At 40.6% G+C, this 25,034-nt stretch overlaps 1 protein-coding gene across 1 annotated transcript; it reads left to right on the forward strand.

Moving 5' to 3' along the window:
* The first annotated feature begins 327 nt into the window (after positions 1-327).
* Positions 328-10,405, forward strand: valopa (vertebrate ancient long opsin a). Its single transcript, XM_026309488.1, has 5 exons — positions 328-706; positions 2,633-2,843; positions 6,291-6,408; positions 6,708-6,941; positions 10,175-10,405. The coding sequence occupies exons 1-5, from the start codon at positions 343-345 to the stop codon at positions 10,403-10,405; spliced, it is 1,158 nt and encodes a 385-aa protein (XP_026165273.1). The 5' UTR covers positions 328-342.
* The last annotated feature ends 14,629 nt before the right edge of the window (positions 10,406-25,034 follow it).

Genomic DNA, 25,034 nt, shown 5'->3' on the forward strand with positions numbered 1-25,034 from the left:
ATCTGCCCGCACCCTTCACCGTGTGCTCCGCAACTACTCCGCGGTCACATGTAGACTCACGCTTTCCAACAGCTCAACAACACATTCCTGGCGGATTTCTCTCTCCCGTGGCCCCGTGCGCTTCAGCCAACGCGGATTTTAACACAAGAACTTTATGAAAGAAGAGTCCCGTGGCGCACAGTGCGCTCCACAGCGCAGGCAGCGTGGTAAACTGCAGAGCAGTGAGCGCGGCTACCTGGAAGTGACTCCACGTGAAGTTGTAAGTATGAGAAAAAGAGGACGAACAGGATTTTTCCTCGGTTAGGGTTACCCAGCGAGTAGCCTGCACTCCGGGCATGGACAATGGATACTTTAAGTCTGTCAGTGAACGCTGTGTCTTACACTGTGGCGACTGAACTCTCTACTACTCATGATCCCTTTAATGGACCCATCAAGAACATCGCGCAGTGGAACTTCACTATCCTGGCTGTGCTCATGTTCACAGTCACGTCGCTGTCGCTGAGCGAAAATTTCCTGGTTATGTTTGTCACATTCAAGTTCAAACAACTCAGACAGCCCCTGAACTACATTATAGTTAATCTGGCCATCGCTGACTTTCTTGTCTCCCTCACCGGTGGAGTAATAAGTTTCCTGACAAACGCTAGGGGGTATTTCTTCCTCGGCAGGTGGGCGTGCGTCTTGGAGGGGTTTGCTGTCACTTTTTTCGGTAGGTTTTTCAGTTGTTTCTGGTGGTTACTGTAATCGCATGGCTGCACAGTTTCAGCTTTTATAACTGCAGATGTCAGTGTTGGAGCTGTTTAAAATACAGCCTACTACAAAAACGCAAGATGCGCAGACTTTCATCAGCACTGACTTCAACATCTGCTCAGAGATGTAGGCACCTGGGAGAGAGGTCGAATAAAAGTGACACGTCTGCTCTAATACAACTGCGGCAGGCAAAATCAAAAAGTTGGGGATCAAGTCAAATTATTTACTACTTTCTAAAGAGATACTAAAGTAATATTTCTTCATACTTTAAGGAGATTAAGAACAATTCACAACACCACATTAACCTATAGATTAATATGTGTGTGTTCAAAGTAACATTTTAATCACAAACAGAAAAAGAAGAGTAATATATAACTTTAGGCAACAGTCCCCTTGTCTAACTCACCTTTTGGTTTATAATGTAAGTTTTGGAGGTGAGATTGTTGAAAACACATGATACCTGCTGTCCTGTTGCCACATGTGTAGAAACTACTAAGGCAGAATTCAAAGCCGTACAGCAGATGTTAGCTCAGTGTGGGACAGGAGGCTCCTCACATACTGTGGTGCAGGTTATGTGACAACCAATAACATTTAATTAAGTTAGTGGATTGGTTCTGTGTTCCCTTCTGAGGCTCAGTGTAAGACAGGGTCCAGAGTTTCCCACAGTGGGACCTCAGGTATCGGATGAGTAGCCCACAGTACATGAACGCAAGAGAAAAGGAGTGCCTGATTAATTCTGAGTACTGGATTCATTTAGGATTTGGATTGGATTTGCTAACACAGTTAGGCTGACCCCACTTTGCTGTCAAGGAGAAGTGACACATGAAGCCACAGGTTGACTTTATTATAATAGTGTCAATGTGTCCAAGTTGCCATATTTGATATGTTGATTTATAATAAATGCTCAAGAGTCTACGATCATTTTCATATGATTCAATGAGACTATTATCTTTTTTATGAGTTACAAATATCCCATAAGGATGTTTGCTGGAACCCCAACACACTGTCTGTTAGCTGAAGTCTTAGCACAGATTACAGACTGTACATACTAATAATGACAGGACACAGCAACAAAAGTATTATAATGTAGTGTATGGGTTTACCTCTGAGCTGACGGATCCATTTCATGGTGGACTGGGTGTTGTGATAACCAGCCAAATGAAACAGGTATATAAGAATAAGTGCATGAACACAAATATATGAGAGCATAGAGAAGATGTGGCACAGCTGATCACACTGAGCTAGCTCTCCCCATGAGCAGGATGCACGCTTCACTCATTATTCTGCTCAGGGTGAGAATATTTTCTATTTCTATTTATAGTTTTTCTCTCTTCACGCTATACAGTTTCTTTCAGACATAAAAGAGAATGTTTTATGTTTTTTTAAAAATCAATTAGAGTTGAAAAACACTCTCATTGATGGTCAGTTTTAGTCCACTTTATAACGCTACAAAAACAGCATTTTATTTGTGAACCTCAGTAAAGGCTCCTGTTTAAATGGGTGTGACATAATTGAACATCATTGTTTCCACCTCTCACACTAAGAGTACCTGGCTCTGGAGAGGTAGGTAATTAACAATCTGTGAAAATGACTTATCGCCATAATTAAACCTTCCTTTTTTAGCCTATTAGACAGCCCAGTGCACCCACCTTGTATCATTAAATTCTTTCTGGCAGCAGCACAGTCTGCATTTACCTCTGATGAAAAAGGAATACAACCAAAATAAATGCAAATGCACATGATATGCTCATGCACTGTGACTTCCCCAAATATAATTTCTTTACTTTTATTATTGTGTCAAATAACAAGTTAATGGTGATGTGTGTTCCTTACTGCTGCTGTCCCACTGAGACTCTGCACATTCACTTCCTGCTGTTTGCCCCAGGGATCGTGGCCCTGTGGTCCCTGGCCGTTCTGTCCTTCGAGCGGTTCTTTGTCATATGCCGTCCCCTGGGGAACATCCGACTCCAAGCGAAGCATGCGATCCTGGGTCTGATATTTGTCTGGACCTTCTCCTTTGTCTGGACATTCCCCCCAGTGCTGGGCTGGAACAGATACACTATAAGCAAGATTGGAACCACCTGTGAGCCTGACTGGTGAGAAATGAAATTTTGTTTGGAAAACTAGAAAAAACTGTTTTTGGAAAAATACACCAATCAGCCATAACATTATGACTGCTGGCAGGTAAAGCGACTTGTTACTTATCTTGTTACTATGGCACCTGCCAGTGTGGGGGTTATATTAGGCAGCAGGTGAACAGCAGCTGATGTGTTAAAATCAGGAAAAATGGGCGACTGACTTTGACAAGGACCAAAGTGTGATGGCTAGATGACTGGGTCAGAGTATCTCCCAAACTACACATCTTGTTGGCTGTTCCTGGTCTGCAGCGGTTAGTACTGACCAAACGTTTTCTAAGGAAAGACAAACAGTGAACAAATGAAAGGGTCATGGGTGTCCAAGGCTCACTGATGACGAGGTTGACCTACTGTCAATTAAACTTTAAAATTCCATTAATCCTTTGAAAAAAGATTTTGTTTGGATCTTTGTTAGTTGAAAAATAAGAAATGCTGTGCATTGGGCTCTATAAAGAGAAACATTAAGCACATATACTGGTGATATCACAACTAGAGTGAGGAGGCTGTTGAATTTGTCTAAAAAATGATCTAAATGTCATAACTGCAGCCTGAGGAAAAATTATTCTCAAATCCTACTTCTCAACTCTTTAAACAGTTATTGATTTTTGGACCAAAACAGATCTTATTTTCTTATAAATTTGATATGGCTATTACCATTCATTCAGCAGTTCCTGGTCACCTTATATAAGTCTAATATTAATACCTTTAGCTGCATTTTGGTGTTGTCCATCAACTCTCAAGGTAAAGCTAGGTACTAATGCTGCCTGTTTGGTGCTGGGCACATAGTCGGGTGATAATACTCTGCTGGGTTATCACTGTAACCATTTTACATCACACACACAGTAATTAAAGCTGATGGTTCAAAGCTGCCGCAATCAATATTAAATCAATACAAAACTTCAACCTTAGGCTAACCCCTGTGGACCAGCTCACCCTTTAACCCAGAGAAACCCCATGCCCATTATTTTCCCTACCACACATCTGACACACAAATACATAAGGATCATAGAGGCTCAGATCTACATTGCTACTGCAGCCGCTCACACTGTGTGAATGTGTAGAAAGTGAAACAGGTCGACTCTAACCTCGGCCCTCAGGGTGCCATTTGGGAGCTGCTATTTGGCTGCTTTGATCAAGGGTGTGCGGATAGGGTTCACAGTGTATGCCTCGAGCCTCCTAAGGCAACCATTGCTCAGCTGAAGTGTGCCGTGAATGACTAACTCACACAGTACAGTTAAGAGATCACCTTATGAAGAGACCGAGGGCGTAAATGACCTAATCCAGCTCTGGCTTCACACAGCTGGAGTTCTACAAGGAAACATTTGGTTAACAGCAGGAGCATGAACAGCACAGGTATGTGAGCCACATGCACAAGCTGATGCCTTTATTTTAACATTTCATTTAGGTGCATATTTTTTTTATCACTGACTAGGTGTAGACACTCTGCACTAGATGGCCCCCTGAATGTTAAAATGCATATATACAAGGTTTTGAAGGATTGTGCTGAAGCTGGTCTCAGTGAATTGTTAGTAGGTGGCTCTGTCCTTGGTGAGGGGTTGGGATACAGTCTGCTCCCAGCATGCTGCTTACATTTACAAACACATATGCAAATGTGAGTTGCCAGTTTAAATCCAATCCTTTGATTCTACCAGGTGTACTCTTCTTCTAGTTAAAAAAAACCCAAAATATTTTCTTTAATAACATTCCAGTTCTTCATGTGTTCTTGACTGGAGGAAAAAGCTGTTACCATTTTTAATATTCAGTTGCCATGCTTCCCAGATGTGACAAGTTATCAGAAATGAAACTCTTTTCTGTAGAAACTTTCTTTTCTATTATGGTCTGGTACTGTTTGTACCAGATACAATAAGCAATACAGTAATACAGTAAACAGGGTATTAAGCATTAGTGCTGTGAAATCCAGCTTTGTCCCCCTGTGGTAAAAAAGACCAGAGAATCAGCTTGACTGGTTCATGTGAGTCACCTGAAGAAAAATGACAGCACACATGGAGAGTGTTTAAATGCAGTTTGTATGATTTATACAAGTGGCTCATTAAATCACTGGATCTGTAATTACTCTGGCTTCCTGACTAAAAGATGGAGCTGCTGGGGAAACAGCAGGGTTCTTCCAGGTCTGTATACAGAGTGATTGACGCAATTCTTTATTTCAACAGTTAATTGGAAGGACTTACCTCCAAGTTGGCAGAAGTTTAGTGCAAATGGCATAAGACAGAGAAGCAAATCCAATGGCAAAACAGAGTATATTATGTTTTAATACAGACAACACGACTGTCCATCAGGACACATTTAGACAAAAAATGAGCCTGCTCCTCTTTGGCCTAGTGGTGCTGAATGAAGGGAGAAATTGTGGATGATTCAGGGGGGCCCAGAGCCACATGGACCCTAAAACATATTTGATATGTAGATAAACATTAGACAATAGATGATTAAAGTGTGAGGGTCACAAGTGAGCAGCAGGATTGTCCTGAATTTCTGGCAGCACTTATGTCTGTTCAGAGTAAGTTTGTGCAGATCTACTTTACAAAACCCTTGCAGTTTTACTGTGTCTTTTAGCCAGCCAGATTCCTTGAAATGAAGTTTAGTTTCAACAAACTGATAAAATCACGACTGATCATGATCTACTATTTTCTATTCATGTCACATGATGATGTTTGAATGAGGTGTGTGAACTGCGCCATCACATACTGTATGTGTGCTCAGCAAGCTCCCTGGCTTAAGAAGGATTAATATGCAGGGATGTAAATACATAAATACATATGCAAACACACACACGCACACACACACACACACACACACACACACACACACACCAATCTGTCTGCCAGGTAGCTCCCTACAAATTAATCTGGAGCTGGTTTCATTTGGCAGTGGTATATATTCTTATGGAAATAACTCCATTAGACTAAATTAGAGGCCTCGAGGCTCCTAATTATGTCTCAGAGATTTGTCTCAGCTGTGAAATTTCCCTTTTAATAAAGCTCAAATGTCATGTTTCTCTCCAAACAGATAAAGGCCTCTGGATGCCAAAATACCATTTCCCAGACAGCTTATAGCTAGGAAATTACTGGATGGTAAACCATTTTGTTCTTAAAGAGACACTGAAGTTTGGGCTGACCTTGGGTGAGCTACAGAGTCAAAAGTTGCATTTATACTATGAAAACAATAACCTGTTAAAATAGCCCTGTGATGGACTGGTGACCTGTCCAGGGTGGACCCCTGCCTTCCACCCAAAGAGAGCTGGGATAGGCTCCAGCAGACCCCTGTGACCCTGGTTAGGAATAAGTGGGTATAGATGATGGATGGATGGATAACCTGTTAAAACTGTAATATAGATTGTAGATTTCAAGACCCTGAAATTGAATGTCAACTTTTCTGTCCATCTGTGAACAGGTATACAACCAATGTAATGAATCACAGCTACATCATCACTTTCTTCACCACCTGTTTCATTCTCCCTCTTGGAGTGATTTTTTTCTGCTATGGAAAGCTCCTCCGCAAGCTCAGGAAGGTCAGTACTTACAGAGCAGACTTATTATGATTATTAATACAGCTATTATTAATAAATCAACAATGAATAATAATAACTTATTATTATTTACTCTAACTTTGAGGTCAGTAGTAGAGAACAGTGGGGTCATAATATTCAACATTCACTCTGAAATATTGTGTATTCAAAATTAAAATATTCTATTGTAAACTATTTTAAAAGTTATGAAACTAAAACAATTCAGTAGAGGTTTCAGCTCCTTTAACTGATAAAGTACCACATAGTACCACAGAGTTAGTCATGGTCTCTATTTCCTCCAGGTATCTCATGGTCGTCTAGCCACTGCCAGGAAGCCAGAGCGGCAGGTGACCCGCATGGTGGTGGTGATGATAGTTGCATTCATGGTGGGCTGGACGCCATACGCAGTCTTCTCTATACTGGTCACGGCTCATCCAACCATTGAACTTGATCCCAGGCTGGCTTCCATTCCCGCCTTCTTTTCCAAGACCGCTGCTGTCTACAACCCAATCATTTACGTCTTCATGAACAAACAGGTACACTGTAATGAATTTCAAGTTTGTTAAACTTAGAAATGAAAGTTCAAAAGCTGCCTTACATATGTGAGTAAACTCAACTTAAGAACATGAGTTAAAGGGATGTTGAAAAACTGAACAAAAGTCACGACAATTTAGGTCTTTTAGTTAAGCTTCTGAAAACTTACAGACTTAAGCTCAGTGTCCAAAACTCATTATACCAAGTGGAGTTTAAGAGATAATATAAGTCCATGTAACCTAATGCAAGCTGTCAGTTTTTACAGTGTAGCCTTTCATTTTAGAGCCATTTTGTTTCAGCTAACAACAGGAATGCTGCTTGATTTGTCCATTGGTGTGGTCAGTGTGGTACAATGTACCACACTAGCTACAGCAGTGTCGAGGGGCAGGTAGTTCAGTTCCTTTCTCCTTCACAGTTCGTACATATCACAGACAGAAGAAGGCTGCTGCAGAATACTGAGCTGTTGTTGTTGAGTGTTAGCTGTTTCTCAATAATGCATAGTGTATAAATAAATGAAACATGAACGCAGAGTACAAGCGCCCATATGGAGCTTTGCTGTCAATAAATACATTAGGCACCTATGGTATGGTTTATGGAGCTTGAAATAGTGGAAGGTGCAGAGCTGACATTTTTCTGTGCAGTTTATGTAATTGTGCTATTTTTTAAGAATATTGCGAACACAACAGTAGCATCATCAGTTCTTTAACACGTGTCCATGTAGATTCTGTTAATTATTTCTGACTCTGCAAACCATGAAGCAATCATTTCACACTGTTTTAAACAGTTTGTTGTTTTCTGCTGTCTGCTGAGACTTGGTAGGGACTAAAAGACAAATCTGCCACTGGAGCTCCAGTCCAGTTTCTAATTAGGTCAAAGCAATTTAATGTCATCATGTCAATCATGTGTCACATAGATGTGCAGCTTAGATATAGGTGTAGTTTTCAAAATTCAGTGCAGTTTGATTTGAAGATTAAGTGTCCATGCAAGCTGGTGAAAGAAAGTTTTAAGGCTGCAGGCTGGAGCTATTAAGTGGGATATGAAGGTATTTTCCTGGTATTTTCCTTGCACTGGCAGCTGTAATGTTCTTCAAACTGCACACACACTGAAGACTTGTGATTGCACATACAGTAGGGTGAGGGACAGGTGCAGACAGGGTTATTAAGTGGGAACTAGGTTGTACTGGAAAATTCTGATGCCAAGTTGAGGAACTAACATTTTCATGACTTCGTCAAGCAGCTGTGATCTGACGTGATCTTATTCGAAAGCCTGGTTCCCTGCAGGGCTGACTGCTCCTAGAATACTGGACTAATCAACTTTAGTCCTCTTGTATTGGTGTTGTATTGCCTGGTAAACATGAGCATGCTGTGTCCAATTTACTGAGATCTCATCAGTTTTCATTAGTGAAAACATTTCATAGTTCATTTCATAGTGAACACTGATAATAAATTTAAAGCCATTTATGATGAAATGACCAAATTTACATACAGTGGCTTGAGAAAAAACTCAGTTTTCGCACTTTATTTTGTTGTAGATTTGAGTTTACACTGATAAAAATTCTTTTTGTCCTCAATAGCCCATAATGACAAAGTGCAAACATGGATTTTAGAAAAGTTTCCAAATGTATTGAGTGAAATTCCTTATTTACAGATGTATTCAGAACATGGACTAATTCACATTGTAGAAGCTGCTTTGGCAACAGTGACAGTACTCACCCTAGGTGATCCAGGTCGTGCCCGACACCCAAAGTGTAGTGTGGTTCAGTTGGTCTCGTGCACGGTACACACAGTGTGGTTGCTAACTGGGCATGGAACACCAACACTTTTGCCTATCCACTGTACCATCAAGGCCTGATTGATGGAGAGCTGCTGAGATGATTGTTCTTCCTACAGGTTCTCCCATCTCTGCAGAGGACTTATAAAGTCCTGGTACAGGCACTCTTGAGTTCTTGGTCACCTCCCTGACAGGCCACTTCCTGTATCCTTCTGTCTGGACAGCTCACTCTAGCAGGATTCCTAGTTGATTGAGGCCACTGTGCCCCATTTTAAACTTTGAAAACTTAAAAAACGCAGTTAAATCAGACAACTGCATGTAGTCACTCATCTCTGAGCTGCTCTTACTGCTTAAGTGGGTCAGCAAGTGTCTCCACTAAGACATCGGCAGGGTGTAAACATGGACAGTGCTCCTGCTGCTTCAGCCACACTGCTGGTGCTGATAGAAGTCAGCTGACCTATACAGCATCATCCCTATACCTCTCCCACTCTCTGTCTCTCTCTCTCTCTCTCTCTCTCTATGAGTTACACAAGGTGAGATGTATAAAAATAAAGCATGACTATGGCAACTAATGTACATGGATGTTACATGAACACTTTGGTGAGGTTGGACTAAATATGACAGTTATTTTGGTGACATCCATTCCTGCACAGGATGCTTAGAATGATAATGCTATTTCATTGTTATAATTAACATTGAAGGTCTATTCGGCTTTAAATTGCTTTAAAGTAGCAGATGGAAGTGTCTGCTGTGGATTTTGAGGGTTAACATGCTGCAGGTTATTCATTTGTCCATTACAGTGACATTTTCTGACCTTATTCTCTGTGCAGGAGTGTTTTAAAAACACCACACACTGCAACACTGCCAGAGCAGCTGTGTGCTTCTTCATGACATTAGAGGATAACAGGGATGTTATTGCACAGTGCTACTGGTCTTACTGGAGCTGTTAGGAGGCTTGCACACTTAACTTAGGTAATTAAGGGTCAGGAGTCTTGGTTTCTCCCACAGGGCTTCCCAGAGTGGGGCCTTTCACACTAAAAAGGATCAATTAGTGTATTTTTGATTAGTAAGTAATGTAGAAACCAGTGACTGTAGGGCTGTTTGTGAGAACTGGTTGAAAATGGTTTCAGGAACAAATATTGACAGGGCATCATTGTCAGTGAGTGTGTGTGTGTGTGTGTGTGCGTGTGTGTGTGTGTGTGTGTGTGTGTGTGTGTGTGTGTGTGTGTGTGTGTGTGTGTGTGTGTGTGTGTGTGTGGCTGAGTGAGCAATGCAGCTACAATTACATGACGTACACTGTAATGCCTCCTAATGGCCATAAGGGGCATGTAAGCAAACAGTGAGCAAGTGAGAATAAGAATGTAAGCCTGCTACTTTATAATTGCAGATAATGTTAAACTATGTTAAGCTTAATGCTAGGCTGGGTTTGAGCTGCCTGTTGTTAATCCACTCGTTTTCTGTACAGTTCAGGAAGTGCCTAATTCAGCTCTTCACTGGCATGGGGACAGACAGCAACCTGAACCAGACCTCAGAGCGTCCAGGAATTACAGCCGAGAGTCAAACAGGAGAAATGTCGGCCATTGCAGCCCGTATCCCCATGGGTGGCAATGCTTCTCCCAGGGTTGACAATTCTCCAACCAACTGCGGTTCATTTGCTCAGCTGCCCATCCCAGAGAACAAAGTGTGTCCAATGTAACAGTAAACTTCATCCCAATCAGTGTTCTCTTAGTGTCGCCTAGCCCCCAGCGTCCACAGCAACCTTCTGTAAATTAGACAGTGTGTTTTAGAAACAGTTCTGATGTTCAAAGAGCTTTAAATCTTTAATTTATTTCTTGGGGAGAGGGAGGGTGCAGTGTGGAATAACAGGCTTTCAGTAGTGGATTATTTCTATAGTTCACTTGCAAAAGTAATTAAGGATAGACACAAAACGTGTTCCAGCATGTTTCTTCAGGGCTTGATTGAAAAAGCCCAAAGGGCACAAGGCAAAACTGCACAGACAGTTTTACCTCCTAGATATTGTGGAAATATTTTGCTTGCTGGACACTCATCTGTCCTGATATTGGAGGACGTCACAAATGTTGTTGTCACAATCATTGTTGTCACAATCATTGTACACCTGCAAGTGTGTTACCTTAGAGCGTTGATTTGATTTGATAGCCTCTGCCTTCATATCCCCATGATAAAGAAACAGTTATTGCTAAAACTGCAAACCTTGACATCAGTGAGTTGAGCCTTAGCCAGTGTTTTTCCAATACAACATTGCGCCCCCCTTCTCATCTCATCCTCGCCTTCACCTTTGAAGCCTTTAGATGGCAGCAGAAGAAAAAGTGTTGTTTTTCTGTGCCGTTTCAGTACTTTGCTTTGGACTCCTTATTCATCTCTGCTTGTCAAAAGAACGGTGCAGTCTTATGGATTTAGATACTCTCACTTCACCTGATCCCGTGCGGACTAGTGTGGGTCAAAGCTTTCATCTTTAGTGAAGATGGTCAATGGTATTTGGAGATGCCAATCTCCTTTTGCCTCTGCTGCAGTTGTATTTATGAAGTGCCAGCAGGGGATCAACAAACACACAACTACAAGCAGCACGTAGATCGCCGTTCACTGCCTGCATTACAATAAGCTGTCTATAAGCACTGTGTAGATGATGCTTGTTAGAAAACAATCCCCGTTAAAAGCACAGGTCAACAGCAATATTAAAACTCAGTGCTGTCACACAGCTGGACACATCAGCTTTAGCTGCAGCAGATGTAGCAGTGAGTGTTAAAATGTCTTCTAGTTGTAGTGCATGTTCGTTCACTGTTGTGGGTATTTGTCAGAACAATGTGGTATTCTCTACGCTGCACAGTGATTTACTATGTTAAAATGTAACAGTGTGGTGTCTGTTTGCAGTGTACCGTGTGTGCTCCAATATTTGGTCTCAAAGCATCAATGCCATCTATTCCAAATGAATTGTAATACCTTGATACAAGTATCCTGACAACATGAGACATCGTGAAGGTCGTGAAGGTCACTAGAGTTTCCCTGCATTAAATCTTGTTTCTTTATTATCAACTATGAAAACTAATGTTTTAAGATATTTAATGACTGCACACTTAATGTCCATTCTAAATGCTTTATCCATCCATATTTAGGCAGCCAGTAGTGGATTTCAGCAAGAAACAAGAGAGACCAAGAGAGTTTTCTCACAACTTTGTGGTGAACAAAAATAAAAGGAGAGTGAATTTTAAACTTACATTTCTGGCCAAATGGCCGAAAACATACATGAATCTTGATATTGTTTTGTATCTGAATGAGAGGGGAGGTTGGTAATTGTTAGCAGTAACAGTGTAACATGCTGCTGACGGTCTATATGCCAACATGTTTTGGAAGGTAGTTTTTTCTTTATATTAACCTTTCATCTTGTCACAACCAGAACTGCTTCATTCACTGATGTGAAAATGTTCAAGCCATGAATTAGCTGTTACTGTTCGCTAAGTAAAAGATAATAGTCTCATTTTTCTACTTTCTTTTCTTCAATTACTAAATTAGAGTATGGCTAATTTATGACAATGACCTCCCTCTTTACTTCTCATTATTTTATTGTGGTGTTTTGGGTTTTGTTATGTCTCTGTGTACTATTATGTGAACATCGGGAGTTGGTTCATCCATATGAGCAGCCAATGACGCTAATTTTCTAGTGTGTACCATTAAACCACTGCAGAAGAAGATGATGCAGCGAGATGATGTAATTAAAAGAGAGATTGTCCTCAAATATGAAAGAAAATGTAGAGAATGTGTGTTTCATATATTTGATGAACGTTACAGTCTCACCTTTCTTCTTTCACACAGATCATCTCTCTGTGGGGCTTGGATGTTTACGTCATAATTGATTTGCCACATTTGTTACACATATTTTATTTTATTTTTTTGTAATTTCGAATATTCTCCCTTTTCCTTATGCAAATTGAAAATGCTCTTGTGAACAGGGTGCAAAATGCTCCTACCTTGTACTACATTCTGCCATTTGCAAACTGTTTCCAAAGATCTCTACAGTCTATCGAATGGCAAACACTATGGAAACATAGGTTGTAAAGGCCCAACTTAGAAAAGATTAGCTGCGGGTTTAGCAGAGTAAAATATTTCACCTTAGATGTTTTCAAATATGTCTCTTGGTGCAAAATCTGAATAGAATGTTTTCAATGCAGTGTAAAACCACCACAGTTGTTTTTAGACAAGCAAAGGTCAAATATAAAACCAATAAAAAAAACTATGGCTTGAATAGTTTATTGTTGGCCTCTGCAGTAAGGATGGTCAGATCATAAATGTACTACATTAAGTTTCACAATAGTTCATATTTTTTGACACTGGGTGGGAAGGCTTATTTACTGAAAATGTACATTAATGTGTGGACATGAGCCCAGAAAAGCAGTCCTGTGGTTGCAGATCTCCCAGTGAGCCAAAGGCTTCATCCAAAAAGGAGCAGCAGGAGGACACAGCCAGAAAATAAAAAGATGTGAATGTTCCAAGCTCCCCCATCATCAGGGTTCAGCTTTCACTCTGGGCCACATTACAAAATGTACAGACAAGTTAACACTCCTGATGCTCCCTACTCTGACACGGTTCCACGTGTTTGTTGTGTTGTACTTACATAGGCATGTCAAAAATTGTTCCCTGTATGTTTTTTGTGTCATGAGTGTTGCTGTCATGAGTTTGAGTCAGGGTTTACAGGTTATATACTGTCTGCATGCTGGGTATAAAAACGTCTGTATTAAAGTATATTTTTTGAAAACCAAACTACCCTCTGTTATTCTGTTTTGTACTTTTACATTAATTATACCAGAGATGGTAACTACTTTGATTGATGGTGTGATTAGTTAGTGTGATCTTATTAGTTTGATGTGCAGGCCAAATATCTGTACTCACAGATGGTGCATTCCCATTAAACCCCTGAGGAATTGGGGCTGCCTCACTGTAAAGTTTGTTTGTGGACTCACTCACCAGATTTCTGAAGTTCTGACCACTTGTCAACCCATACAGACTTGGAAAGCTCAGTGATGAACCACCAGCTAAAAAGCTAAAAATAAAACAAACATAGTGGGTAGCTGTTTGTCCTCAGGTGACATAATTTTCAAATATGATTTCCCTAAATGCAATCCAAACCCCCAAACACAATATTATTCAACTAACTAACGAACGAACGAACGAACGAACGAACGAACGAACGAACGAACGAACGAACGAACGAACCAACTAACTAACTAACTAACTAACTAACTAACTAACTAACTAACTAACTAACTAACTAACCAACTAACTAACTACCTAACTAACCAACCAACTAACTAACTAGATTAGAGTGAAAGGCCCAAGTCCTAGGTGAAAATGCTGAAGTCACCTGCTGTGTAAAATTCTTTTAGACAACATTATATTGGAAAATATTTGTTAACTTGCTCATTAACGTTTGCGTTGTAATCCTGCTCTGTGTTTTACTGACGACACAGTGTTGTTTCTCTATAACTGAGTGTGCCCTGCAAACTAAAATGAAAAGAAAATCATGTTCATAAGATCCATCACAATTATGGCAGCTCATCAGACTCAATGCAAGAGCACACAACCTCACACACACACAGAGAAGTGCTCTATGAGTCTGTGAAGTGTGGCTACACTGTGTAGACATCTGCTCATTATTGTTCAGATAAATATCATTAGATAAATTACTCTTAAATGTGTTTTCAGTGTCCTATCCTTTCAATATTTGTGATGATAGATGCATTGTGAACTGTATTAACTGACCCTGTATATAGCAGCTACTGGGGAGCTGCAGGAGTGTTTTCATGCCCCATTACATGGCCTATTATTGTGCCATTACTAGGAAATGTCACTTACACACTGTGTAACATAGCTGAACACACTGACCAGATTAAAGGGTGTTATATCCAGCATAGATGTGCAGGCAGGCATGTCCACAACCCACCTTCATCTCCGTCTCTCAACCAGTGAACATCCTCACTTGGCTGAGCATTTAATATACCGTACTGGACCAGAAAAAGAAGGGTTCTGCCTGTATCATAAGAACATGGAAGCCATGAAAAATAAAAGATGAAAAGATGCTAATGGTGTTACTGTGTTATCCTGAAAAGTTTGTAAGTATGTGGACCTGCAGCTCGTATTTAAAATTGTTCTTGGGATGCTACCAACCTCCTACGACACATTTTGTTAAACTTATCAACAGTACACCCAGGATAAACAGCTCAGTTTCCACAGGACAGTGTATTATCAATCATCCTTCACTGTGAAAGCATCAGCCCTCTGGTATACTGTACCTGCGGGGAGAAAAAGATGCACACCATACTACGTTTTTTAAATTAAACCTAAATTAAATCTGATTAAAATCTCCCCATACAGTAATGCTCTGATGTTTTGCTGATGGTGTTTTTAACGGTAGTTTAATAGTGTCAGAATAAAAATATGTTCTATTTCTTTCATTTTTTTATTACTTTGTTTTTCCTTTACTCTAACTTTATTATGTTGAAAATGTTTTGTCATTTAATTAGTGTTGGGACCACGACTGCAATTCAGGTGTTGAACTAACCCCGGCACATTTCCACTGAAGCTGCCAACATCAGGGCAGATAAATTTGCACTGTCTCATTGAAATAAATACATAAACGAAACAACCAAAGAAACAAACTGCATCATGGTTTTACACTTCCAGTAGATAACCAATGCATCAACAGCAGAGGCAACATCCACTGCAAAACCAATCTCCTGCAAGTAAAGTCAACTAAAAGCTGGTTTGTCTGCCACAGCACAAATAGGGAGACATGCATCACCAGATCAATCACTGTAGGCACCTACTAGCTTGATTACTGTGTAACTGCCAGGAAAACATGAACAAATCAACAAATCACTCATTAAGATGTAAAAACATAAAACTGAAGAATAGTTATGGAAAGCTAGGTGATGACTTTGAGATTCAGTGCTTTGCTCAGGTCTTTGAACCACATCTCTGCTGCTCTCAAGTGGACTTTCCTCCATCCTCTGCCCAATCCATCCTTTGAAGCAATAGTGTCAGTGACTCTGTGTCTATCATGCAGAAGAAACAGTAAATATTTACAAGGATTGTCAAAGCACATGCCTCACATGACAGCTGAGATGAAGAGTGTTTGGTGCAGGCAAAGACAGAGAAGAGGAAAGAGGAGGAGGGCACAGCACAACACAGCAGCAGAGGTGATGGTCCCAGAGGTAAAGGTTTCTGCTGTCAGCCAGAAGAATCATGGTTGCTTCTCAGCTGTGCTTCTTTGCTGATTGGCTGATAGACTATGTCACATGTCTATGCTGACATGCTCTCACATACTGAGGCTCAGTAATGTATGTACAGGTACATAGCTTTAAACATATAACCTAGACTGAGCATAGGTTGATTCTCATATAAAAGATTTAAATTCAGTCTCATAGAAAGAGAAAGAGTTTTAGGCCAACCTATCAATACTGGTTTTACCTCCACTAACTGCTGAGGGAAAGTGTTTGCTTATTGGCTGCTAAATATTCCAAGCTAGTTACCAACTGTGCTACTGTCTGCTGTTTGGTGCTGGACAGGTACTGTACTTGGAGGTGGGTATGGCCTGAAGATTTTTGAAAGAGATGCAAAAAAAGACAAAGTGGAAACTAATGAGACTAGTGAATGACAGACCATTATCCACATGTAAATATGAAAATAGAACAGCAAACATTAACACCATCAGTATTGTCCATCTTATGTGGTTTGCTCCATGAAGATGCTCAAATGTAAATGCCACCTTTTTCTTCTTTCCCTTAATCATTTATCTATAAGGCACTTTTTAACCTTCTCATAAATCAGTGTAAGTGCTCACGCTCTCATCTGGTCAAACACTGACAGGTGCCATCTATCATCTATGACAATGCAGTGACAAGCAGTGGAGAGGATGACTGTGGAAAGCACTCTGAAGTTATCGGCCTTGTCGACATCAATACACATATATATCTGTGTATATATGTCCCAAGACTCCTAAGGGTAGGAGGGTACATGTTATATACATGTTATATGTTTAGCATATCAGTTTATCAGCATGCTAAAACAAATGAAATTAGGTTTGCCATTATTGGACATATTAGAGTTTTGACTTGATGATGATTCTACATGAAACAAATAACAAATCAACAAAGGGAACATGAATATCTGTAGCAAATTTATTAGCAATGTGAATGGTCGTCGAGACATTTCACTCAAAACCAAAAAAGTGAATATTATGGTGGTGCTCAAGGAAAATCTGGAGGATCACCAGCATTAAGTCAGAAGCAGGAATATCTGTACATGTGTTCAGGGCAATCCATCTCAGAGTTGCTGAGATATTTCAGTCTGAACCAAAGGAATAGAATTAGCCACCAAGCAGCCAGAAGACTTTGTCACGCTACTAACATAACTAAAAATAAACATGTAGTCACTCTTCAGATTATTGGTGTAAACATACATTTGTCAAATCAAACATCTCTATCACCAGTAACACAACTCTCCCATTCAAGTTTAACGGTTGGGAAGAATTCCAGGTTAGTCAACTTGGCACCATCAAGACATCAAAACCTCTGTTTTAGAAGGTTTTTAGATATGAGCTCATAATAAGACTGACAATGACAGCTACTAGGTGAATCACTTTCGAGATGGGGAATGGACCAATGCACCTGGGCCAGAATTTCTAATGCATTGCACAAAGTGGAATATCTAAGGTGGAGAGCCAATTGCATTGACCAGGGCGATAGCTGGGAGCGGTGGATCGCTTCTTATTTGCCCAGTGTTGGTAAGCGGACACAGTCTGTAAAAGCGTTGCTCTCACTCTCTTCCAAGTCAGATGACATCTTCTAAACAAGGATTGTGCCGACCTTACTGAGGAGTCCTTTTCTTGTGTCTCAAACAATGGAGGTTGATAACCATAAACTATCTGAAAAGGAGACAGCCCTGTAGCAGATGAAGGGAGTGAGTTATGTGCATATTCAATCCAAGTGCAGGTGCAGTACTGGAAGAGGACGTAATAATTTGGATGGCCGTTGTCTAGAGGGTTAGCATGGGCACAAATGGGGCAGGCCGACAAATTCTTTAACGTCCTCCTTCCAGGACGGCCACCAAAAACACTGTTTAACTTGAAAGACTCTGTACTGGTAGCTGATCCCCTGGAAACAGAAGTGCAAGAATTCTGGGGAATTCTGTTGGGGAATGATGGAAATGGAAATGGAAAATACGTGTCCTTCAGCTCTATCAACGTGAACCAGTCACCCCGGTGAACACCCCGCAGGAGCTTGGCCGTCGTGAGCATGTGACCTGCATTGATTTGTTGAGCCACGTCAGATCTAGGACGGACCTCATCTCTCCTGATCTCTTGGGGACCAGGAAATAGCAGGAATAAAATCTACAGGCCACATTCCCCGGTGGAACAACAGAAACAACTCCCTTTGATAACAGATCTTGTATCTCTGTTACAGCTCCATCATGGCTAATGGGAGCCTCCAACAAATCCTTCCTCACCATCACTGGGATGGGGGAGAGGTGCAGCCAAATATTCCGGTGTGCCATCGCCTGCCAGACGGCGATGAGGGCCGCACCCACAGCAATGGGGGGGTTACAGAGAGCCAGAATAGCGTCTGGCTGAAGATCTTGCTCTCAGTGCTTAGGGTGAAGAAAAGAACATGGAAGAACTTTCCTGAACCAGCGCTGTATATCTGGGAGCTGCGGATGTGATTGAGACACTCACTTCGGGCAAGGGGGCCAACCCCAGGTGGATGTGAACAAATCTCTCTTCAGTGTGCAGGCACGAAGAAGGGATATGACCCACAGTGACATCAGCCTAGAGGGCTGAGCACCAATGAGACAGAACCTCAAGCTCAACAATCAATTGGACAGGAAGAGGGACTCAATTATGAAAAAGAGTTCTATCTGGGAAAGTATCCAGCCATAGTTAGAACATCATGCTGCAAAACCAGGTATGCTAATCAATAAAATCAAACTGCAAATGTCAGAACAGAGTGTAGACATCTTCATTGAGCCTCAAGAGCAAGGAAATAACAGGTGAAATATCAGAGGTAAATTTTTGCTTTTTGTGGTTCACTAATTACAGGGTTCTCTGAAAACAATGCGTTGATACCTAAGGACTTTGTACTCTCGGAAGATCCCCAAAGACCTAACTGAGCAATTGACCTCTAATGGTCTGAGGTGCATGCTTTGCTTTTCTTGTAAACCTGCAGTTTACAGGTGCTCCTCCCTGCTGAATGACACAAGATAAATCATATTGCTCCCTGAAGTGCTGTGAAAGCACTGTCTTCTCGCTGTCTTTCCTCAGCTGCTCCTAAATGCCAAAACGAAAATCTCTCGAGTCAACTCGAATTCTTGAAAACATGTTTTATGTTGGCCACTATCAAAGTCACCCCAAGAGGCTATTTGGTTACCTTGCAGATGTATGATGCTATTTCAGTGCCTTCCTGGTAGATGTGTGTATCCCTAATAAGCTCAGCATAACAGATCATGACAAAGAAATGAAGCTACATCTCGTCAGTGACATGTGCTTCTGCTTGTGTGTCAAGGGAGGCCTCATACACACAGCAGCTGAACTGAGGGAACCAGTGGGGAGAATAAAAAAATATGAATATGTTCAAACAGGTCAAAGTCAAAGTTAGCTTTGCAATGTAAGTACAATTATTGCATGGTAAACGTGTACTGTCAACACTGAGTATAAAGATATTTCATGGAATAGCTTGGCCCACAGAAACATCAGTGTACGTGTGTCAGACTGTGAGGGCAGACATCAAGAGAATGACAGTAAAATCAGAATTGCATTCATCTTATTGAAAAACTGGCAGGAGGATGACAAATTGTAAATTTCTATAAAAAAGAAGGATTCATAATTACATGTCTACTATATATCCGCAATACACAGCAAACCCTGTTACTGTCACCAGTCAAAAGAAGTGACATGGTTGTCATTTTTAATTGTCAAACTTCTTGTAGGTTTCCATGCTTTTTCCAGGTAGCTGTCCTCACTGAGCTGTCCTCAAGAACAAAATTTAGCTGCTGAAAATTGATTCACCCTGAGGTGGAATCGATTTCATCTCCAGGCCCTAAAAAAGTTTGCCATGGTGAAAGCAATTTTGTATATTGATATACTGTACTACCCTGCAATGGACTGGTGACCAGTCCAGGGTGTACCCCTGCCTTCCACCCAAAGAGAGCTGGGATAGGCTCCAGCTGATCCCTGTGACCCTGGTTGGGAATAAGTGGGTATAGATAATTTATGGATGGATGGACATACTGTACTGTAGCAATGACTTACTTTCCAATGACCCTTATTTGTTTTGCTTTTGGATTGTTGTGGCCAACAGTAGTAGTGGTGTTCCTGTAAACAACACTATATATATATATCACTTAATGTCACCACTTTACAATAGTTAGAAATCAGACAGTAGGATAGTCCAGAGTCTAATATCGAGATGCGTGCAGTAAAGTCTTAAGCTTTTTTTCTTCCTCTTCTGAGTTTGGTTGCATCCATCCTTCCCTTGGGTCTGACCAGTGTCCCTGCTGCTGAGAGGCCACTGGCCATAGTATGATGCTGCCACCACTATGCTTTGCTGTGGGGATGATATCAATATGATTTTCTCTAGTGCTTATCAAGACTACTCTCCATTGCCACTACTGAAACTTATAATTAACAATATTCTTGCTTTATTGAATGAGAGGTACAGTATATATCCGTCCATCCATTATCTATACCTGCTTATTCCTTAACCAGGGTCCCAGGGATCTGCTGGAGCCTATCCCAGCTCTCTCTGGGTGAAAGACAGGGGTCCACCCTGGACAGGTCACCAGTCCATCACAGGGCCACATAGAGACAAACAACCTCACACACTCACACTCACTCCTATGGGCAATTTAGAGTCACCAATCAACCTGACATACATGTTTTTGGACTGTGGGAGGAAACCAGAGTACCTGGAGAAAACCCACACAAGCACAGAGAGAACATGTGAGAACTCCACACAGAAAGGCCGGGTTGTGAACCCACGACCTTCTTGCTGTGAGGCAACAGTGCTAACCACTCATGACATCTGGCAGTCAATTCAAAATCAAAAGAAGTGAAACAAAAAGCCAGACATATGATTCCATGTATGCCAGTTCATCATTCATTCATGCACGTAAGAAACAGATCCAGCCAAGATGTGCAAAACAACACTATGAATGTCACTCTCACATGTTGAGTGATTTGTCATAGGCCGTACTATTTAAAAGACCAGGTCTAATTGCTGGTGTATAAATATTCCACAACATCAATCATTTTTCCACCAGTCGAAAAAGGACATTAAGGCTTTCTATTTCCTCCGCACTTAAAAAATCCCTCATTAACTGATAAGGTGTCATCATTTTGTCAAGGCTTCAGCATTAATATTTCAGCCCAGGAACAAAGGTAAAGGCAGAAAATTCAGAATTGTGATGAAACAGGTATGAATGAAAAGCCTGCATGGTTGGCACTTTGGGGTGATTCAGATGGAGACTAAAAATAAATCCAAATGTCAGTGACAGATTTTGTCTTCAGAGATTATATGGACCTTCTCTTCCCTCTAATTGGAAAGGGGAATCACTTTGGCACAGTGCTCTACTGTGTTAATTCCATTGTTTTTTGGATGTATTTTTGAAGCATTTTACAGAGATTACAGGTTACTAAATAAATTCTCTCCAATAATTAGTTTGATAAAAATGTGATTATAAACGTCACATGAGATTGACCTTAAAGAAACTCTTTTGGACCTCATCACTCTTCTTATGCACACCATGTCTCTGACACACGGTTATTATCGCCTGCTGAATGGATTCCGTTATCTGCTCAGGCTTCCTGTACGACAGCAATCTTGCAAGCAGGCAAGTTGGAATACCATCTGCTTTTTTTTGCTGCCGTTTCCGTGTGTGCCCAGTCTGTGGCTGCTGGATTTCAAGAATCCTAAGTTGGCACCTAATGATATTTACTTTCCCAAGTTTGTATGGCATCAAATGAAGCAAGATGCTCAGAGTATCAACTGTGCATTAGGCAACAATGGATTGTTTTTATTGTTTTACTGTGTTAATCTATTAATCATCTTTTCAGCATTATGTATGACATTACTGCTGTCTGCACTGGTATTGCAGCTGTCTGCTACTTACAACTACAGGCGCAAGCATAAGCATAAAAACATATTACAAGACTGCCATGGATCCACATTAATGTGAGCAGGCTCTGCAGTGCTTCTGCTTCATCAAATGCTGGAAATGCACATGCATTCTCCAGTCATGTGACAATAAATTATTTGTTTTCAAGGAAATGACAGAATTTACTGTCAAGGTATGACAAGGTTGTTTTTGCAAATGTTTCTTGTACACCTCTCAATAAAGAACAAACCTGGCTGCAGAAAACTGATAAAGGTTGTGTGAGTGTCTCCTATCTACAGATATACACACTTACCCTTTGTCCCAGGACTCTATTTGCTGCTGCTGCTGCTGCACCGCTGGTTCTTACCTCTTCTCTCTCTACAGAAATACAGACAAAATAAGGTAAGAGCACATTACCACTGTTTAAAACACTGAGAAAAGATGTATGAAAGAAGCAATTTCCAGAATAATTGATTGGTGACTGCTGTGCTGCACATGTAAACCCCTTTAAAGTGTATCATTGCAAAATGCATTTTTGACCCAAACTAGCAAAAACTCATTCTCTTCAACCTGAAGGTGCAGTATTAGGAGGAGCGAATATATCTGCTGGAACTTGTACACCACCTCTCCATTCTTCCATAAATAAAATCAGAAAGAGATTATTGGGCCAAGATTAAAAAAGGGCCTTTTATTGGGCTAAAGCATCCATCACTGATATGAGTTTAAAATTCTTACAATAACTATCTCTAACCTGTCTTTACTATCTTACCTGTCCCTTGCTGTGAAAAACTGCCTGATAGTCCAGGTGATCTAACTGTGCGACACTTGGATCATAGAGGGGTTCTTGGTAGATAATGGAAGCAGCTTATACGCCTTTAAATCCAGGAACAGTGATCACTGGCTGCTCAAAGCTGTGTTGAGTTGCTCCTGGGGTGAGGGGGTGCCTTTGCTCAAACAGTCCACTGGCTGAAATGAAGCATCATTTTCCACCCCAGCAAGGAGACAGGGCAGAGATGGAAGGTGGTGTGTCTGCTAATATTTCACATATAAGCACTTGGAGAGTGCAAAGCACGTCTCCCCAGTCCATCTCTTCTACAGCGTGGTAAAACTCTGCGCTGAGATCCATCCTCTCGGATGCATGGTGCAGCATATGTGTAACAGCTGCTATAGGAAGCACATGATCAGTGGTGGAAATACACCAAGGACACATTTTATCAGCTAAGATATAAGCCCTGGCCAACTCCAGACTGAACAAGTACCTGTTCTGCAATAAAATAGTGCCTATACTAACTACTACTAACCTATAGTTATGACATTCCTAGATTGCTAATACAATGCAATAGTGAGTAAGCAGTATTTTACTGTTGTAATTACTCTGGATATTCTTAGGTAGTTTAGTGCAGTGTTTGCCAACCAAGATAAATCTGACATGTTAATGTTTCAGATGTCGTATTGTGAGCAGTTCCCTCAGGCATTTGCCTCTAAAGATCTAACATCTGAATACAAATGTCCTGAGACCCAAGAGGTGACAGAAGTCTGACAAAAGACTTAAAACTTATTTCCTCTCCCTTTCATTATCAAGGCTGTGATGTTTTGGGAATCACACAGCAGGCTACTCATTTCCATTGTAATATTTTTTATTCATGGTTGTACAAGACACAAACTTCATTCCCCTCCCATTTACCAAAACCTTCTAACTTTTCTTTCTCTAAACTTCTAAATGGATTATAAAATTTTAACATTCACACTTTCTTTTTCTTACTTTCCCCTTATCTCAAAAACTAAAACCTCCAGTTCTTGTGTCACCTCAGTTTGCCTATACAGTATCTTATTCCTTCTTTGATAAGTGTTGCACACCCTCCTCTGCTACTCTTATCTCTATCTTTCTGAATACTTGAATATCCCTTAATAACAAAATCCAGATTTGGTCTGAACATAGCCCTTAAATTCCTGCTTACATAAGCCTCTGGAATTCCACTACAATATCACCGTTAACGTGTTGTATAAATGCCTCCCTACCACGTCCTTTGTCTCAGACTAAGGTCCACATGTGTTTTTTCTCATGATAAGCTTTTAATATTGAATTTAAGACCAGGATAGGCCTGCAGTCATGGTGCTGATACTGGTAAGCTCAGTGATGTCTGTGTCAAGATATCCAACTGTGTCAACTTGAATTTCATAAACTAATACCAACATTGGGAGTATATTGGAGTATATGGCTTGAGCTGGATTTGTGCATTTGTCATCCATTTAGAAAAAGGTATAATATAACTTACACTGAGTCTAAGTATAAATGCAAAGCTCCCCAATCCATACAGTGGATGGACTTTTTTTTTTCTTCACTGGGGCTTAGCGGAAATAGCTGTGAAGACAACGATGATGTTGCTGACAGCTGCATATTTAAATTTCCAGGCATGGAACAGCATTAGCATTCATCTGGAGATATGTCCTGCCTACCTGATAAATGTACATTCAATATTCACTCTCTTTTACATTCATGTTTGATGGGTTTGTCATTACTAACAAGCCCGTTTACATTACACACATTAATTTGATGAATTGTTAATATAAAAATATTGATTAGTGCAATTTTAAATATTATTTTACATATATTGAACATTAAAATGTGTTTAAAGACTGTCCATTATTATTTATTGACAGGAGGGCATTGATGAGAGACTTTCCACCATCTGTATTTTTTATTTCTGTATTTTTGAAGTCTCTCCCATCCAGGTTGTAAGAAATGAAGACGTACTAAATCATAGGCCCACAGACACCGATTATATTTAGTACCACCAGTAGATTTTCTTGCTTTCCTGCTGATGCCTGGTTATTGATTTCTGCACTTCCTCTGTAAAATTGCAAAGGAGAAACCAGTATTCATTTATCATGTAATTTATTTTTTTTTAAAAATCATAGAACTACACAGAATAAAAGATCAATCAGGAACCCAGTGAGTCCCGCAGGTCATTATCTATGACATGGTTGCTTGGCTCCCTGACTGACACTGCTGGGGAGGGACGTGGAGCCATTAGTGAGGTGCATCATTGAGAGAGAGCTACATCCAAGGTAGGACAGATGGCATCTGTGGGGAAGATGGCATTAGATAAACCAAGTTATTAGCCAGTGAATCAGAATGTTTCTACCACACACTGTTCATGTTTCAC

This window comes from Mastacembelus armatus, chromosome 15, assembly GCF_900324485.2.
Source record: "Mastacembelus armatus chromosome 15, fMasArm1.2, whole genome shotgun sequence".
Lineage (NCBI taxonomy): Eukaryota > Metazoa > Chordata > Actinopteri > Synbranchiformes > Mastacembelidae > Mastacembelus > Mastacembelus armatus.

Bases quoted from the DNA above. Each gene is read 5' to 3' on its own strand.
- valopa (XM_026309488.1), top strand. From the start codon at position 343: ATGGATACTTTAAGTCTGTCAGTGAACGCTGTGTCTTACACTGTGGCG. The intron at 707-2,632 runs GTAGGTTTTTCA...TGTTTGCCCCAG, and splicing joins GTTTGCTGTCACTTTTTTCG to GGATCGTGGCCCTGTGGTCC. The intron at 6,942-10,174 runs GTACACTGTAAT...TTTTCTGTACAG, and splicing joins ACGTCTTCATGAACAAACAG to TTCAGGAAGTGCCTAATTCA.